The sequence below is a fragment of the Galeopterus variegatus genome, unplaced genomic scaffold (assembly GCF_000696425.1).
Source record: "Galeopterus variegatus unplaced genomic scaffold, G_variegatus-3.0.2 Scaffold4140, whole genome shotgun sequence".
Lineage (NCBI taxonomy): Eukaryota > Metazoa > Chordata > Mammalia > Dermoptera > Cynocephalidae > Galeopterus > Galeopterus variegatus.
In genome coordinates this window covers 10,926-28,230 of record NW_007730251.1, presented here as the reverse complement: position 1 = coordinate 28,230, position 17,305 = coordinate 10,926, and the positions used below count along the sequence as shown (strand labels likewise).

The following is a 17,305-nucleotide window of genomic DNA, read 5'->3' as shown; positions in this document are numbered from 1 at the left end:
TTATCGGACAGTTTCTTCTACATTTGATGTTCTCAGCATACTTACATTTAATGGCTACAAATATTAACTGGCACAACAACAAAATGATGCTAGCAACTTTGGTTTTTGAATTGGCACAAAATGTAACTATTTCTAGTTGTTCACTATGCAAAACACTAGAAATCAAGTGTACCTACAACAAAAAACCCACCTGACTAAATAACTTTCCTATTATTTTTCTGACCTCTATTTCTTTTCAATTTTCACTGAAAATCTATTTTTTGTTTCATTGATCTGGAAGAGAGAATTTTTTTTTTTTTTTTTTTTTTTTTACAAAGAAACTAATATTAATGTACACTGAGCACTGTCTGATGTCTTGGCCTTTAAGTCTACTTGACAGTTGGCCTTGTCTTCTAAGTACTCTGCAGAATGGGAAGGGCTCACCAAAATCCAAACCACCTTGAAATAAACAAATCTGAATGAGTATCACCGTTGTGGTTTTTTAAAATAGATGTTTGCTAAGTTACCAAATGGAGAATAGCAGAATATACCTAAATTGCTGTAAATGAGGTTCAAAAATTTCAACTGTGCACCACCCCCCCATCCCATGTTAAGACTACTAGGGACACTTCACTCGAATGACACATAACCCATATTTCTTGCTTCTTAAAAAAAAAAGTAGTGATACCAACTTTATCCTAAGGTGCTGCTTCTTAGGTTTACCCAAAGCTCTTTGCCCTTTTATCCTGCAGCATCTTCAGGAGAGGTCAATAGATACTGTTAAGATCCAATAAACAACTAAAACCAAAAAATTAGCTGAGACTATTTTCTGCATTACCACCACCTGTCCAGTATACTCTATCACCTTTCATAGCAAGTTAGTACATCAATCCAGGCCACAAAAACCTTTACGCATCAGGAAAGAAAAGTATAAAAACAATTATATTAAAACAATGATACAAAATTTTTTTTTGAAGGGGAGGGGGAGAATATTTAAAATTAAAATAGTGTATCATTACAACAAAGACCCAAATAATTCCTTGCTTTGTCCTTGGGTAACCGAGGAATATTAGTCTGTTTTATATCCCCCAAATAAGACTTGCTGGAAATAACAGTGCTCAGTTCTTGCAATCCAAGTCAATTTATACTTGTTAGAGCAGTCCAAATTATAAAGGCTACAAAAATTCCTTCGTTAGAACTAGAGAAAAGAAACGTACTTCAGGGCAAAGTTATCCAAGATGAAAGTGTGTGATTTCAGTGAGAGAACTGCCTCCTGTCAGATGATTTCTTACTAATGTTTTTAAAGATTTTGGACTTCTCAACTTTTTTGGTTTTCTGGTAGCCAAATCCACCACCACCTCCTCTCTTTTTACGCTTGTCTTCATTGCTGTTCACGTCTAAAGGCAAACGTTAAGGAAATCAAGCAACAAAGCTAATAAATTCCAATATAACATCTCCGTAGAAAAAAAACTCGCATGCAAACTATTGTTTCTACCATAACCCCTCTCCCTGAACAATGAAAAAGTAGAAACATAAGCAAACATAATAAATTTCCAGAAAATTAGGAGTGGCCACAAGATTGTGAACCGAAATTAGCAGGTCGGTCTGATTTTGAAACCCAGTATAATAGTCATGTTAATTATTTCCTCCACACAGTAAAACTCAAAGAAATTAGTGAGTTAAGAGGTCAATCAGGAAGTATAAGGGAGCTCATTAAAAAACACCCCCAGTGTCAAAACAAATGACTTCTGCTCGGAGCTGATTCTGGAACACTTAAACAAGTGAAGAAGCTGTTCTTCCTTTCCCATGATTCAATATACATTCATTACAGTTGTTATTTACTCAATGCCTACAATGGGGATGCTGACCCAAGATATGGTCCTTCACTCCCCTTAGGAGTTACTGCCATGCATCAAAGAACAGAACTCATTTTAGCTGGTTCAGTTTCTTCTGCTAAAAATGTGGTAATAAAGCACACATTATAAATTGCAACAGAATTAACTGGAGGTATTTCCCCTGCCTTTTATCTTTAGCAACATTTAAGGTTTCTTTTCTTTTGCTGAACTCACCACTTCCTTGTACAAAACCCTTCAATGGCTCTAAGAGAATTAAAACTCTTGAAAGGTCCCATTCTCTCTTCACCTTCAGAGCTTCCTGTTCCTCCAGCTCCAGTGTAGAGTACAGCCTCAGACAACAACACAGCTCTGCTACTTCACTTCTCTGTGCTTCTGCCTAGAATGTACAACTATCTATGTGGGTCTCACTGTCTGACAAATTCCTTTGTCTTTTTAAGGCTTAAATCCTGTGAAGGTTAATTCTCGGGGTCAACTTGATCAGAGTAAGGAATGCTGAGAAACCTGGCAAAGCTATTTTATTAGGTGTGTCCATGAGGGTGTTTCCAGAAGAATGCATGAGAAACTATCACTCTCTCTGCTCTGGCATTTTCTGGCCATGTGAGACCTCTGCATTGCTGTAAAGCCACCACCAAAAAACCCTCACCAGATGTGTTCCCTGGACTTTGGGCTTCCAGCCTCTGAAACCGTAAGCAATAAATTTCATTTTCTTACCAGTTCCAGGTATTTTGTTATAAGCAACAGAAATGGACTAATATAAATCCTAAGCTGCCTAGCTCCTGTAGCTCCTGTCTTTGCTCACTCCACCTTACCTCTGTCCTGTGCTAGCACAGACAAGCAGGCATTGACCAAGATGACACTTGAGCCTCCAGTCCACAGCCAGAGCACATACCAACCCACTGCAAAGCCCCGAATACCCTCGTCAAGCTTTTGTCCTTAATTCCAGGATGACTTCATAACACAGAAAAGGATACTCAGATCAACAAAAGGAGGCACCTTGAAACCAAATGACAGAGCAACTTGAGGCAAATTTAAGTTATTGACATTAAAGATCTGCTTCAGAGAATGGGAATCATACGCTCGAATGTATGACTTATATGCTTCCTGCGCTGACTTATGAAGAAAGTAGTTCTTTTCAATCAATTTTTCAAGCTGAAAAATAAAGAAACATTGCTTTCAATGAAATAAAAAAGCAGACTTCAAATATACTAGAACAAAGCCATTCCACAAAAAGCACATTTATTCTAACACACTTGCTACAGGCTATGGATTATATGCAAAATCATGCTGCAATAAGAACAATGCAAAAGTTCTTACAGGGTGTGAACTGAAAGGAGGAAGAGAGCACAGGAATGTGGTAACCAACACAGCAAGAAACCTTAAAGATCGCAGTCCAAACCTCCCATTTTATGAAAGGCAGAATCAGAGGACAGTGACTGCCCCATGAAACACTATAAGGGTAATATTGGGACAAGATTATCTCTTACAAATGTATTTAAAAACATACCTGAGATTGAATATCAGAAATTTTAGACCAAGAAAAGTCAAATTCATTTAATGGAACCTAGAAAACAAAAGTATAAAGTTTAGTAAAAAAGGATGATCAACATTTAGATTTTTACTAGGTATTAGAGAAAGAGAAGGATGACCAGTCCTACAGAACTCCCTGAGACAGATAGCAAGATATGCTTTCTCTAGATTCCCAATATCAATGGGAAAATTTCTCTTTGCTCCGCTGAATTAGGAAATAATCTTCTTCTTTTTTTTTTTTTGTCTTTTTTCGTGTCCGGCAACGGATCGCAACCCTCAGTGTCGCGCCCGTACCGGACCGGGACTGGCAACGGGATCGCAACCCTCGGTGTTGCACCCGCACCTCGCTCAGCCAGTGAGCAGGAACCGGTCTGTATGTGGGATCCGAACCCTCGGCGGGAGCGCCACCGCGCTCCCAAGCGGCGCACTGTAGCAGCAGTGCGCCACCGGGCCGGCCCAAGAATTAGGAAATCTTCTAATCTGCAATTCTGTCTTCCTGAAAGGTAAGGTGAGATTAGAGTGTTTGGAGATTGAGTGGGATGTTAACTAGGGAAAATATACACTACTTTCCCAAAATGGCAGCGTGAGAAAAGGCAACAGGTAGTAGCCATCCTGGAGGCAGTTGTAGGAGAATGGGGATTAGGGCTGAAGTTAGTTTTTAACAGTGAGAGACTTGAGAGGGTACAGTGATAACTGCAAGGGAGAGATCTAAGGTCAAAAGCTGATGAATAAGGGAAAGGAGGAGGCAGGAGCAGGAGTGAATGAGGATCTCCACTGCTTCACATGAGGTAGGAGGGAAAGATACTAGGATGAAGAGTTGTAGAGAAGACTGCAGGGAGGAACAGGAGGCAGAGATGAGTAGGTGTGAGGGAGCTTAAAAGGAGAGGGGAAGGTTTCAAATAGGGCTGTAGGAAATGGGACAGGAGAGACTGGGGACACAAGAGCAATGCTGAGCAATGCAGAGCTAGAGGGCTAAGCACCTGGGTAGTCCCTTTGTTCCAACTTCCTGGGCCAGAAGCACATCCTCACTAAACTGCTGTAAAAACTTTTAATAGCACTGCCCTGACTCAGGACTCCTCTGACACATCTAGAAATGGTGCTTGCTAAAGTCCTTCACAAGAGGAATCTGTTCTCAACTTAAGATTTTCCAAGCAAAGATCTTTACCTTGGATTGTTTCAAGTAACGAAGGAATCCCAATTCTTCTGGGCGCAAAATGAGCAAGGCATGCCCTCTTCCGTTCAGGCCTCTGGCCGTTCTACCCACACGATGAATATATTCCTTTGGTGACAAAGAAAATCTGAGCTAATGCACTGAGTTCCACATGGGCCCTCTGGCAATGTGCCTGCATTTCAAGTAAGTGCACAGTGGGGGACAGAGGCTTGTCAGCACACCTGTCCTGAGATGGTGCGCCTCCCACAGGGCTGGGTCACACACACATTCCCAATGCCTCCCACAAAGCCAGGCCAGCATTCCCTCTGCGCACACCATCCCTGACGGGGTGACAGGCCATAAAAAGGCTGGACACTATGTTCATATTAACACTGTAATCTAACAAAATGATTTTTAAGTGTGCTTCATCTTCAAAATGGCTTTGAAAAGACATGTTTAAATGTTAGTTGACAATTTACTATAAGCCACTGTTTGTTGAAATTACTTCTCAAGGAAGCTAATTCTACTATACATTCTACAGAATATTATCTACCTCCTCAAGCAAATTTTATTTCCTTCAGACATCTGCTGCTCTTAACAGATCATTCCAAGGCTCTAACATTCCTAACTTATGCTCCCCTGATGCCTCTCAAACCTCTTTGTGCACTCCTTTGGGCCTTGTAAAACCCGAAATACTTATCAACACCAGAGAAATACTGCAGAGTCACTGCACAGTAGGGATAAATGTTATAAATGTGAAATAAGGTATTTTTCAGGGATCCTGGAGGGTAAGTGCATTTCTTGCTGTAGAGCCAGCCTAAAGACATCCAAGGATGCCAGTTACCTTAGGGTCATCTGGAGGGTCATATTGAACAATCCAGTCAACTTCAGGAATATCCAGTCCTCTTGCTGCCACATCTGTACACAACAATATCCCCGAATCTGCATTGCAGAATTGGAAGAATGTGGTTGTACGCTTATTTTGCTTCTGCCTTCCCTAGAATCAAACAAAAACATCCATCAGAGCTGGAACCTTGAAGCTGTTTCTGGGAAGTCTAGATACAGAACCTCTGACTGTGGAATTGTTACTTTACTGCAAGCTCACTCCCTGACCTATGTCCTATTTCCCCAACTGTACAACAAGCCCCTCGAGAAGGATAGAGTCCCTTACTCCTTTGTAGTCCTTGTCTCTCCAAACCCAGCAGAACTCCCTCCACACAGGATTAATTATCAAATGATAATCAAACTACTCTATGTTTAGAGGAGAGTAATACCTCCAATCCTGCAATCTACAGAACTTGATAAGCATAACCTGTTTTTAATAATTTCATCATAATCACTTACATGAATGGCCAAAACAGGCAAATCAATGTAGTTCAGCAACTCGTAGTGGTATTTCACGGACTTACAAGATGAAAAAAAGACCATCAGTTTCTTCTTTCGGTTCTTCTTAAGGAATGTAAAGAGCAGAAGAAATCTCTTTTCTGAGGGACAAACAACATATCCCTAGAAATGGTTCAAGCAAACAAATACAAATGAATCAAATGAACACTTTCAGCTCATGAACCAATGTAATCTGATTGAGAGCCCTGGTAAACATATACCATCGTGCCTTATCTACAGCATTTTAAAAACTAAACAACCAACCAAAAAGTTTTTAAGCTACATCCAGTTACAGGGAATATTTTATTCATGAAAAGACTCAATCTTGAAGTTCTTGTTTTAATCAACCCAGTGTGGATCTCTGCAACCTCATTTCTATCCTTTCACAGCTACATGTCCTGGGCCAGTCTCTCCGTCATCCAACTCACCTCAAATCTTATGGGGAGAGATGATTAAAAACACTTTTTAATCGCACTTAAACTTGGCAGTGATTAATAATGCCTGCCATGTGGCAAGTGGTATCAACAGAGTAAACAGAATTGATCAAATGATTCAGAATTCATGCTTTTTATACCCGCAGAGTCTAGACCCAATTCTCAAGTTCACTATACTTGAATTAAAAGTTCATTAACCCTTGTGCTTTCTGAATGATCCTCCAAACAATTATAAGAAATCACCAAATAAGAGCCTTAAAGTTTTAAGTTACTTATGAAAAATACCTGCTCAAGACCATCCACTGTTGCATTAGCTTTGTCATCATCAACTCCAACATACAATGGCTCCTTTTTCAGGGAAATCCTGGCCAGATCTTCAACTTTTCGAGTTTGTGTGGCAGAAAAGAGCATGGTCTGTCTGCGTACTGGAACAGATACACAAAAAGTAACCCAAATCTTTCAGGAAATGTTTGTAATCGCTTCACAACTACAATTACTCTACGCAGAAACATCAGGAATGAGAAATGTGATATCACCACAGATTCTACAGATATTACAAAGGGTTAGAAGGGCATATCACGAACAACTTATAGGTCTATAAATTTGATTACTTAAGTGAAAGGGACAAATTCTTTGAAAGATAAACTACTAAAGTTCACTCAAGAAAAAACAGAAAATCCAAATAGTCTTAAATACATTAAAGAAATTGTAGTTAAAACCTTGAAAACTGCAGGCCAAAATGGATTCCACTAATGAATTCTCTCAAACATTTAAGAAATACTAACTCTTCAGAAACTTTTCAGGAAATCAAAGAGGAGAGTTTACTTACCAACACATTCTTTGAAGCCAGCTATTATCCTAAATGAAACCTGATGATGCCATTAAAAGAAAACTATGGACTAATATAATTCATGAGCAGATGCAAAATTTCTTAACAGAATTTTAGCAAAGTGAATCCAGCAATATATAAATTTTACCATATTAACTACAGAAAAAAAAAAATCTGGCCATTTCAATAGACATAGAAAAATCATTTGACAAAGCTTAATATTCACTTCTGATTAAAGCCCTCAGCAAAATAGGAACAGAAGGGATTTTCTTCAATCTCCTAAAGGGATTTACGTAAAATGTATAGCTAATATCATACATACTTAATGGTTAAAGACTGAATGCTTTCCTCCTAAGATCAGGATTAGGACAAGCATGTCTGTTCTTACCACTTCTAATCAGTAGTGTACTGGAGGTTCTGGCTGGGGCAATCAGTCAAGAAAAAAAACTAAATGAAGTAACTGTCTTTTTTTTAGATGACATGATTACCTACGTAGAAAATCCAAAAGGCAAAAGTCACCTGGAGTCATACTAAACAAATGTTGCCTGCAGAAATAACTATCTCACTGGATATGAGATGAATTGCATTTACATGAGTGTATACAAGCAATGAACAAATGAAAATTAAAACTTTAATAAAATACTCAGGAATAAATCTCACAAAAATATGAAAAAATCTGTATACTTAAAACTCCCAATATTATTGAGAAAAATTAAAGACTTAATAACTGGAGATATCCCTTACTACAGTTACATGACTCAATATTGTCTTCCAGCAATGATCTCCATTCAAAACAGGCATCAACAGCTCAATGGATAAAGAAGCTGATATACAATGGAATGCTACTGAGGAATAAAAAGTAAAGTACTGATACATGCAATAGCATGGATGAATCTCAAAAGAATTTAAGAAACCAGACCAAAAAAAAAGTACATAAGATATGATTCCACTACATAAATCCCTAGAAAATGCAAGCTTCTCTACAGTGACAGAAAGCAGGTTAACAGTCGCCTGGGAAAAGGTAGATGTGTGAGGAGGGGTGACTGGAGGGACTGCCAAGGCACAAGAGGAAACTTTTGGGTATGACAGACATGTTCATTACCTTGATTGCAGTGATGATTTCATAGGAGTGAACATGTCAAAAGTATCAAATTGTATACTTTAAATGTGTATAGCTTATGTCAATTATACCTCGATAAAGCATTAACAAATCATAAGGAATGAAATCATGGCCTTATTACAGATATAAGCAGTTTATAATGTTATAAGCACTATAACCAAGGTATGTACAAGTCAAATCCAACACAGAAGGCAACAAGTCTATGACTACCTGGGAGATGTTAGATGAGCTAAGAATAGTTAGGAGTGGGGTGGGGTGAGACATATTAAAACTGTTTAACTTGCATTATAACCTCTAAAATGCCAATTTATTAGTCACGTGATAGTGACTATATCACGTGACTAATAAATTTGATGCCTAATTTCCATAACACCTCTAAGGTACTTTACTTGGCTTCTATAATAAAATTCTGGTATTAATACAGTAATTTTTCTACAGGAACAACTCCTATCTGCCTCCAGATAGGAGGCAGACCACTTGCAGATGTTACCTACTTACCTGGCAGAAGTTTAATAATCTGCTTTAATTCCTCTTCAAACCCAACATCCAAGATACGATCAGCCTCATCAATAACCAGACACTGTAGGTTTTTATACATAAACCCTGGGGTATTCTAATAAAACAAAGGACAAAGAAAACTGTTAGTTGTCAAGTTCATGTTTCACAGAAAACAATGAGAGAGGCACTACATAATAGTGTTCTCTTACCTGCATATGGTCCAGGAGACGGCCTGGTGTGGCCACAATGATATTGATCCCATTAGCAAGTTTCTGTGCTTCAGCAGATCTGTTACTGCCGCCCATTATCAACCCATATGTGTGAACATGATGAGTCATTAGCTCCTTAAGAACACCAAAAGTCTGCATGGCCAGTTCTCTAGTAGGTGAGAGAATAAGGACTCCTGTTCCTAAGATGCAAAAGATGATATTTGGTAAAAGTCAAACTGTGGTTGTCACTACAAGTCTTAACAGCTACAATAAACTTCTAGTGAAATAATGGCAAAAACAAACAGATTAAAAGCTTACCATTTCTGGGCATGAACTTTAACTTAACAATAAGTTCAACAGCAGGGATGAGGAATGCCAGGGTTTTACCACTGCCTGTTTTTGCAGCTGCTAGAAGATCTCTAAGTATTAAAAGAGAAAGAGAAAGACATTTAGTCTATTCGTTCGGTATTTACTAAATACCCCACCATATGCTATGCACACATATTTTAAGCACTAAGGTTAGAATATGAACAAGACAAAGTCCTTATCTTCTGTATCAATCAAATCAATCATCTGAGTTATACAGCTAACTCAGAAACAAGAATTGTGTTACAGAACAGAAGTGAACACTTATCTTCAAGCATCTGCAAAAAACTTAATGTCGGCTAGATACATGACCCAAAATACAGTACAAAATCAAGAGAACATATTGGTGTTTTCATTAACAATCTACTAGCCCTAAAAATAGATATCATGTCCAAGCATCAATATTAATCATACCTGCCTTCCAAAAGTGGTCTGATACTTTCATGCTGAATTTCAGTCATGTTTGTAAAGCCCATTTCTTTTACAGCCTTCAGAGTGTTTTCATTGACAAGATTAGTTAGAGAAGCAAATGAAGTATCTTCAAAGGCTCCTAAACAGAAGACAGTTTATTATTGGCAAATTTATTTTTTTTTAAATACTGCTTTAGTTGCCTAAATTAGTGTCACTTAGAAGAGCTTCTTGCAGTAAGAAGAAACTAAACCCCAATCATTCCTATGTGATAATATTAAGAAAAAGACCTTATACTGTTTATGTTTCTGACTCTTCATGGCTGTATGATTTAAAGTCCAGAGCCCATAGTGTAACAAAATAAGGGGCGGAGGAGGTAACTGAGAGACTTACAGGAAATGAAAATGCCAAGGCAGGGGGAAAAAAAAAAAAAAAAGAGTCCTGAGAGAAATAAAACGTTTAAGAAATCTGATATAAAAAAATAAAAACATTGAACTTAATAAAAACTGAGTATGAAGTCTTATCAAAAAAGTAGTTCATCTCACGCGAAAGGGACAAGTGAGAATAGTGAGATATAGCCACAGAATTTTAGACTGAACCCACACATTGAGTGGTGTGGTGGTTCTGCAGCAGGGAAAGGCATCAAAATCACCTGAAGAGCTCCTTCCTTCCTCATGCCCAGGCTGAAATCAGAGATTCTCACCCTTGGCACTACTGATATTTTGGGCTGGACAAGTTTTTGTTGTGGGAGGCAATGCTATGCATTACAAGATATTATGCAGCATGTCTGAAGTCCAGCCACAAGATGCCAGTAGATTGCCCCAAGTTTTGACAACCAAAAATGTCCCATAGGAGTAGGGTGACCAACCTTCTTGGTATGCTTAGGACGGAGGGGGTTTCTGGGATGCAAGACTTTCAGTACTAACACTGGGAAAGTTCTGGACAAACCAGGATTAGTGAGTTACCCTACCTGGGAGGCAAAATTGCCCTGGTTGAGAACTACTGCCATAACCTTTGCAATTTTGATTAAGTAGGTCTGGGATTGGGATTCAATATTTTAAAAAACAAAAACCCCAAACCAAACAAACAACCTAAGTAACTCCTAGACATTTCTGGTTAGGAGCAGCTAATTCTAGTCTAAACTCTACTTTATACAGGAACAAAGGCCAAAGGAGTTTAACCTGGCCCAAGTCCCTCAATTACATTAATTTCATCACTCTTTCATTATTAGTAACTGAGCCTCTATTAAACTTCTGGTCTCCAGACTTCTGGGCCAATGCTTTTCCTATTACAACATGGAATGAACCTTAGAAAAGGAAAAACAAAAAAACCCCCAAAGGATCCCAGAAACTATCTGTGCACATATAAAAATATTTAGTGTTAGGAATGGAGAAAAGGGAAAAAAAGAAGGAACAAAAAGAACTAAGTAGAAGATTTAAAAAAAAAAAGTAGGAGATATTTACTTTTTTTCCAGGTAAATTAAAAGTCATAAATGAACCTTCAACAATATAATCCAGACAGGTGTAACATTTTAAAGAAAATGTATCTGGAAAACTTCCTGGAAGTTACCTGTCAGTCCCAGGGGCAGGCTGGGCACTTCACTGTCATCTTCCTCGTTATCTGGCTTCTCCACACTGTTTTCTGTCTCTTCGGGAGCCTCAGCACTGCCTTCTTCACATTCTCCTTTGTTTTCAGTTTTTGCTTTTTTTGTATCTTTGGTTTCAAAAAACAAAACCCCCCCAAATTTTCTTAAATGATGTCAACAAAATAAAAGATTTGTGATGCAACAGTGTATTTTCAAAAGCTGAACATATTCTGTATTAATTTCTTAAAAACCAAAGGTATATATACATATAGATTTACCAGCAAAACTTTTTTTGAGGCTTCTTAATGTATTATACCATCTCATTAACATTTTTTCCCCAAAAAGTTCAACTAAACGAAATAAAGACACTAATTATAAGTTCCATATATTTCACTGAGAAAAACAGCACATCTGATTAACGTAAGTTTTAAAAACTCATTACGAGCACTGATTTTTCTTCCCATGACATTTGTCCTAAATTTCCTATGGAAGCTACTTTTGTTTTAAAGACGAACAGAAAAACCAAAGGCCCTTAAAGTTACTAGAGATAAACTGTAAGGCAAGGGCAACAATGTACTTATTGGAGTGATAAAAACTGGACTGTTCCCTGATTGTAAGTGGTAAGGGAGGAAAGGAGGTAGAGCTTCCTAGCTTCTCACTTCTAAATTCACAACTTTCATAAGGTCCTAAACTACCTTTCCAGTCATACCTCTCATTAGACTCAACTCAGGACTCTTCATAGCCCAGGACTGGCCTCTTCCCTGTACTTACTGCCCCCTTTCTGGGAAATGGTCAGCTCTGCAGGACCCACATGTTCAAATGCCATAGATGTCATCAGCTAGTCTCCACAGCTTATCACTTTTGTTTTCCTCAAAATAGTTCTTAACATTTACTCATAAAGTTAAAATTCCCAGCACTGTGACCCAATGCTTGAGAGAAGAAATGATGTCACTTCCTGGGACATACTCAGAACAAGAATCCTAAAGGCATCAATAATTTTAGAACAGGATTATAATCACTTTAAACCAAAATTAATTCCCAATCCTCATGCTTTTCCATATCTTGTTTCACTTTTTGTTTAAGTAATTCCTCATAACCTACAAATTAGTTTGTAGGCAGTGTGAAGATGAACAGCCATACATGTCTGAAAAAGTTCAAAGCTCCTTTCTAAATGAAACCTTTGTTTCATATAAGATATGTACCTAAATAGGATATTCTAATTCAAGGGCTGGCACACTTTCTACAAAGAGCCAGATAATAAATATTTTAGGCTTTTTAGACCATATGGTCTTTGTTCCATAAAGACATGTCTTTATGTACTATTTGTGTACTGTCTTTTTGCCAAAAAGACAAAGTACACAAATGGCCATTGCTGTAATACAATAAAGCTTTATTTACAATAATAGGCAGAAGGCTGGAGAGTTTGCTAACTTTGGTCCTAGTCTACATTGAAATCTCTGATTGTACACATATCAACTAAAATGCCTATTCCTTCACCTGAGGTTATCCAAATTCAATCATCTTCAAAAAATAGTCCCTCTTTCTCCCCCTCCCCAACATTATCCTGCCCATTCTATTCACTTGGAAATTAATGTTCCATTTATTCAGAAGTTCCCTAAATGCTCTTTTATACACTTTGTAACTAAGTCTCTTTCAAAGGGTGGAATTTATGGTAGGGAAAAGGAAGAAATAGGGCAAAAAAGAGGTAAATGAAAAGAAAAATTAATGCAAAGTCCCTTCATACAGAAAGACCTAGGAAGACGACGCAGATTGCTTTAGTGTTAGTAATTCTACGATGTGGTTTGCAAGGTGGTAAAGCTAAAATACTATGCCATAACATGCCCTATTCATCATAAAAAGCCCAGATAACTGCCAAGAAGAGCAAACTTCTAGAATTCTAAGGAGATTCTTACTTAAGTGTAAGGGTTTCTTCAAGGTTAGAGAATGTAAAAACGACACATCGCTCAATATTTCGAGAAAAGTTAAACACACATTCCCACCAATAAAATGTTTCCTTCAGCTACAAGGTTAGTCTTTGATATATTGGGGAATACAGGGAATTCTCATACAAGGGTACCTCAAAAAAGTTCATGGAAAAATAGAACACATATGAATCTTTCCATGAACGTTTTGAGGTACACGTATGTCTTGTGCATGCAATAATAGAGGAAAGGTGAAATGATAACTGAAAAACTGTGTGAATGGCTGAAGTTCAAAGAAAATGAAGTACCTACCAGGCCCAGCATCAGTCATCATTTTTCTCTTTTTCTTCTTCTTTTTCTTTTTTGATTCTGAATTGGGAGACTGTGTTGCTGTTTCTCCATTGGTTAATATGGTAGATTTCTGGAAGGATTTTTTAACTTTTACTTTTTCCACTGCTTCTTTAGACATATCTCCATTTTGGGTTTCTGATGAGCCCACATTCATAGACTGTTTTTGTGATTTTTTAAGTTTTCCAACTCCCACTGTTTCTTCAGACACATCTCCATTTTGAGTTTCTGACAGGCTCACAGCTGAGGCCCCTGTTTAAAAACAGAACATACACTGTGACAGAGAAAGGGAGGTTTACTTAGAAACACTGGAATCCCAAATGAGAAATACCATGGCTTCCAGGATTCAAATTATTTCGATTTTTCTTCTCTTGCATGTACCTTATTAAAACCTCTTGCAATTTTATGTTGTTCTCCTATAAGAAAAGTAAGTTTGCTTTAAAAAAAAATGCTGGAAAAGGGAAAGCAATATTGACTTCTTATCTTCAGTAAACCATATCTGTACTTTAAGGAATCCAGGTCAGGAAATCTTCAATAAAATCAAACATTCAAACAGACGGAGTCAGACAACATCAGTTACAAAATATACATTTTAATATTAAGTATTTGATAAACATATGACTAACTGGTATGCTGAAAGACATTTACATTTTATCACAAAAATTACTTCTAACTTCAAAACATTCAACCCCAACTCTCCTATACTCTTCATATACAAATACCTGAGCACGTCTTTACAAAATACTTGAGAATGTGTTTACAAAAATCCCCATTTATATATGGAAAAAGATAAAATGTAAGTAACGTTATCTTTTGTTCAAACTGTTATCTACATCTACACCAAGAAGTAGTTAGTAACACTGTCTTATTCTACAGGAATTGAAAATATTAGTGAACTTCAAAACACATTCCTAAAACCCATAAACCTATTGTTTCCATCAGGATTTCTTTCAATCAATTAATGTCTATTGAAAATCTACCGGGGTGGCAACATACCTCCAACATTTTCTTCAGCAGGGGGGAACAGTACAGGGGGGTGTTATATCTTACATGGGACTCAAAGGGTTAGCACAATGACTTCAAGATCTCTGGCCCACTGTCAGGAAATTAAGACTGCAAACGAGGTGGGTAAAAAATATAATACTATCCATGTAAAATCCTTTTCATTTAAGTCACCGTGCAGGACACGAGTATGCAGAAACTCTTAGGAAATTTATAACCTAAAGTTGGCAGTAATGGGAGTATAGGGAATGAGAAACTTTGTGTTCAACGTGCGCAGAAGACACTTTTCAAGCTGAATATGAGGAAGCGCTACATTAGCAGAGTGAGAGAGAAACTGGGTAGAAAAAGGCATTGGTATCGGGAAAGCTCTGTAGTGACACCTGGACTTTTCTTGAAAGAAATACAAAAATTAAATAGGTAATGTGAAAGGTAAGTGCATAGAGGTGAGAAAGTTCCACACGTCTGACTGGAAACGGGCGGGGTGGGATGAAAGTGGTGAGGGAGTAAAAATGTGTAACGTGGAAATGCAAAAGGCAGGTTTCGTTGGAAGGGCGCAAGAGAACCCAGAGGCCTCCTGCTCTAACCCTGAAAGGAGAACCTGATGCTCAAAAAAGTCGGGCACTTCTGGGGCCACGCGGCGAGTGGCCAGCAGCTCCGGACCTGACCCGAGGCGGCCCTACGCTGCTTTCTCACTCTCCACAATCACCGGTGCTCTTAGAGATGCTGCCTGCACCACACCGGAGCCACCGAGACTCCCCAACATCGCGGCTCACCCTCGCCGGCAACCCGAGCGCGCCCCAGCCCGCGCGTGGGCCTCTCAGCCGCCGCGTCTCACCCTGTAGCTTCAGGTTTCGCTGCCGCAATTTGAGGTTCCGTTTCTCGATCTTCTTGCGCAGGAGTTTCATAGGCAGGTGAGACATGCTGTCGAAGAAAGAACTTCACCGCCGCGCCACTGCACAGCTCCTCTACTCTCCGAGTTGACGTTACTTCCTTTCCGTCCACACGTGCGCAGTTCTGCCAACCGGAAATACGTCACAGGAACCCTGGCGCCTTGACAAGAGGAAATAATTCCTGGCGGACGTGCTCTTGAGCGCATGCGCCGAGGTAGGCTTGGAGATCGGATTCTGTGCAGCGCCCCCTGGGGGAGTGGAGGCTGGATCCTGCGCCGGGTTTACCTCGTGGCTGAGCTGTCTGCGCCGACGGGAGATTTCGGAGATTTGGAAGTTTGAGATTAACGTAGAGGGAGACTGAAGAAACGAGATCGAGCGGAGAGTCTTAGGGAGTCTCTGTTTTTATGTTCCTACTCTCTTTGGATCCTGGACTATATAGGAAATCGAATAAAACCTAAATTTTCTCTATAAGTGTTGTGTGTGCGTGTGTGTATAAATAAATATATATATGTGTGTTTACAAACTTCTTTGACCACTCTCCTCATAAATGCTTTTCATGTCACTTGGTACACATACACACGTAAATATAACATTTCTTAAAGGAATACTCTTGTATATCATTGATACTTTTCCTTCAATTCCATTCATTCCATCATAAGTTCTATTCTCAGTCCATTAAAAATGATTACTATGCGTTTATATTTTACTTTAAAAAAAATAATATTGATTATATTATTAATGGGTTGGCTACAGTTTGAAATACAGCACCTGTGGACTCTCCAGGAGACCAGGAGAGAAATTGAATCTGGTTAGCTAATAGTTATCTGTTTTTGTTTGTTTTTTGGGAGAAGAGGGGATGCATAGAATGTTTAATTTTTAAAAAAATTGTTACCAACATTAAAAAACTAGGAGAGTTTAATGAAAATCTTTATTTTTCTTTAAAAATTGGCCCAATGGGCTCAAATTCCTCTTGGCAATAATCAACTTTAGTTGAATACATCTAGAAGAGTCAATGAAACCTGGGTTAATTTGTTTACTTGGAGTGGCAGGGTATGAGACCCTAGGGATAAGACATGATCATAAGGAGGAACGGAGAGGGAGAAAACTTGGGAGGAGGTTAAAACACAATGTGAATGAATTGAATGAGAAATCACACTGAATTGGACTGGAAAACCAAGATAAACAAACAAACTAATCATGATGTGCTTAGATTAAGTTGTTAATGATGAAGTAGGCTGAGAAATGAGTCAGAAATTTAAACTGGCATACACACACACATATACACATATAAACAAATATCTCCATTTAAATGTATACATAGATTTATATATATAAGTTTAATTATATGTAATACACATACATATTCATTTCTGTCTCTATCTCTATGTACACACATATGTATTCACATGATTTTATACCTGAGTATCGGGGTCTGTGACTTTGAAATTTACATCCATCACTCTTAGGTGCAACAACTAAAATGTCTTCCATATAGAAAGTGCTCAAAGTTATTATTTTCTCTCTATTGTAACTTGAATTTGTGGAGCAGTTAATGCTTTGGTAGTAGTAACAGAAGGATACTCTCTTTTCTCTAGAGTATGACCTTTTTCCAGCTAATAGTGAGGATTGACAAAGTCATTTCCTTGAGACCAAAAAACCCATGTTTCTGATGTGTTCAAGACATTTAGATCAAGGAAGCTGATCCCATAAGGTGAATGGAAATGCTTAATTTCAGGAATTCATAACTTTTAAGGTAAGGCTTTGATGCCAATTTTTCTGGATTTTTAGTAAAGGAATGA

General features: G+C 38.2%; 1 protein-coding gene across 1 annotated transcript; it reads right to left on the bottom strand.

The window, feature by feature from the left end:
* Window positions 1-899: 899 nt before the first annotated feature.
* On the bottom strand, window positions 900-15,634 carry DDX18 (DEAD (Asp-Glu-Ala-Asp) box polypeptide 18). The gene is made up of 14 exons (XM_008586825.1): window positions 15,452-15,634; window positions 13,579-13,866; window positions 11,329-11,472; window positions 9,766-9,901; window positions 9,304-9,404; window positions 8,986-9,185; window positions 8,777-8,891; window positions 6,615-6,754; window positions 5,857-6,018; window positions 5,357-5,509; window positions 4,528-4,641; window positions 3,340-3,396; window positions 2,807-2,984; window positions 900-1,376 (listed from the first exon to the last, which is right to left on the bottom strand). Exons 1-14 carry the CDS (start codon window positions 15,534-15,536, stop codon window positions 1,234-1,236), a joined length of 2,016 nt encoding a protein of 671 aa, XP_008585047.1. The 5' UTR covers window positions 15,537-15,634; the 3' UTR covers window positions 900-1,233.
* Between the last annotated feature and the right edge of the window lie 1,671 nt (window positions 15,635-17,305).

Coding starts and splice junctions, on each gene's coding strand:
- DDX18 (XM_008586825.1), bottom strand. CDS start 15,536: ATGTCTCACCTGCCTATGAAACTCCTGCGCAAGAAGATCGAGAAACGG. Junction 13,867..15,451: donor GCGAAACCTGAAGCTACAGG/GTGAGACGCGGC, acceptor GTTTTTAAACAG/GGGCCTCAGCTGTGAGCCTG. Junction 6,019..6,614: donor CAGTGGATGGTCTTGAGCAG/GTATTTTTCATA, acceptor AACCATTTCTAG/GGATATGTTGTTTGTCCCTC.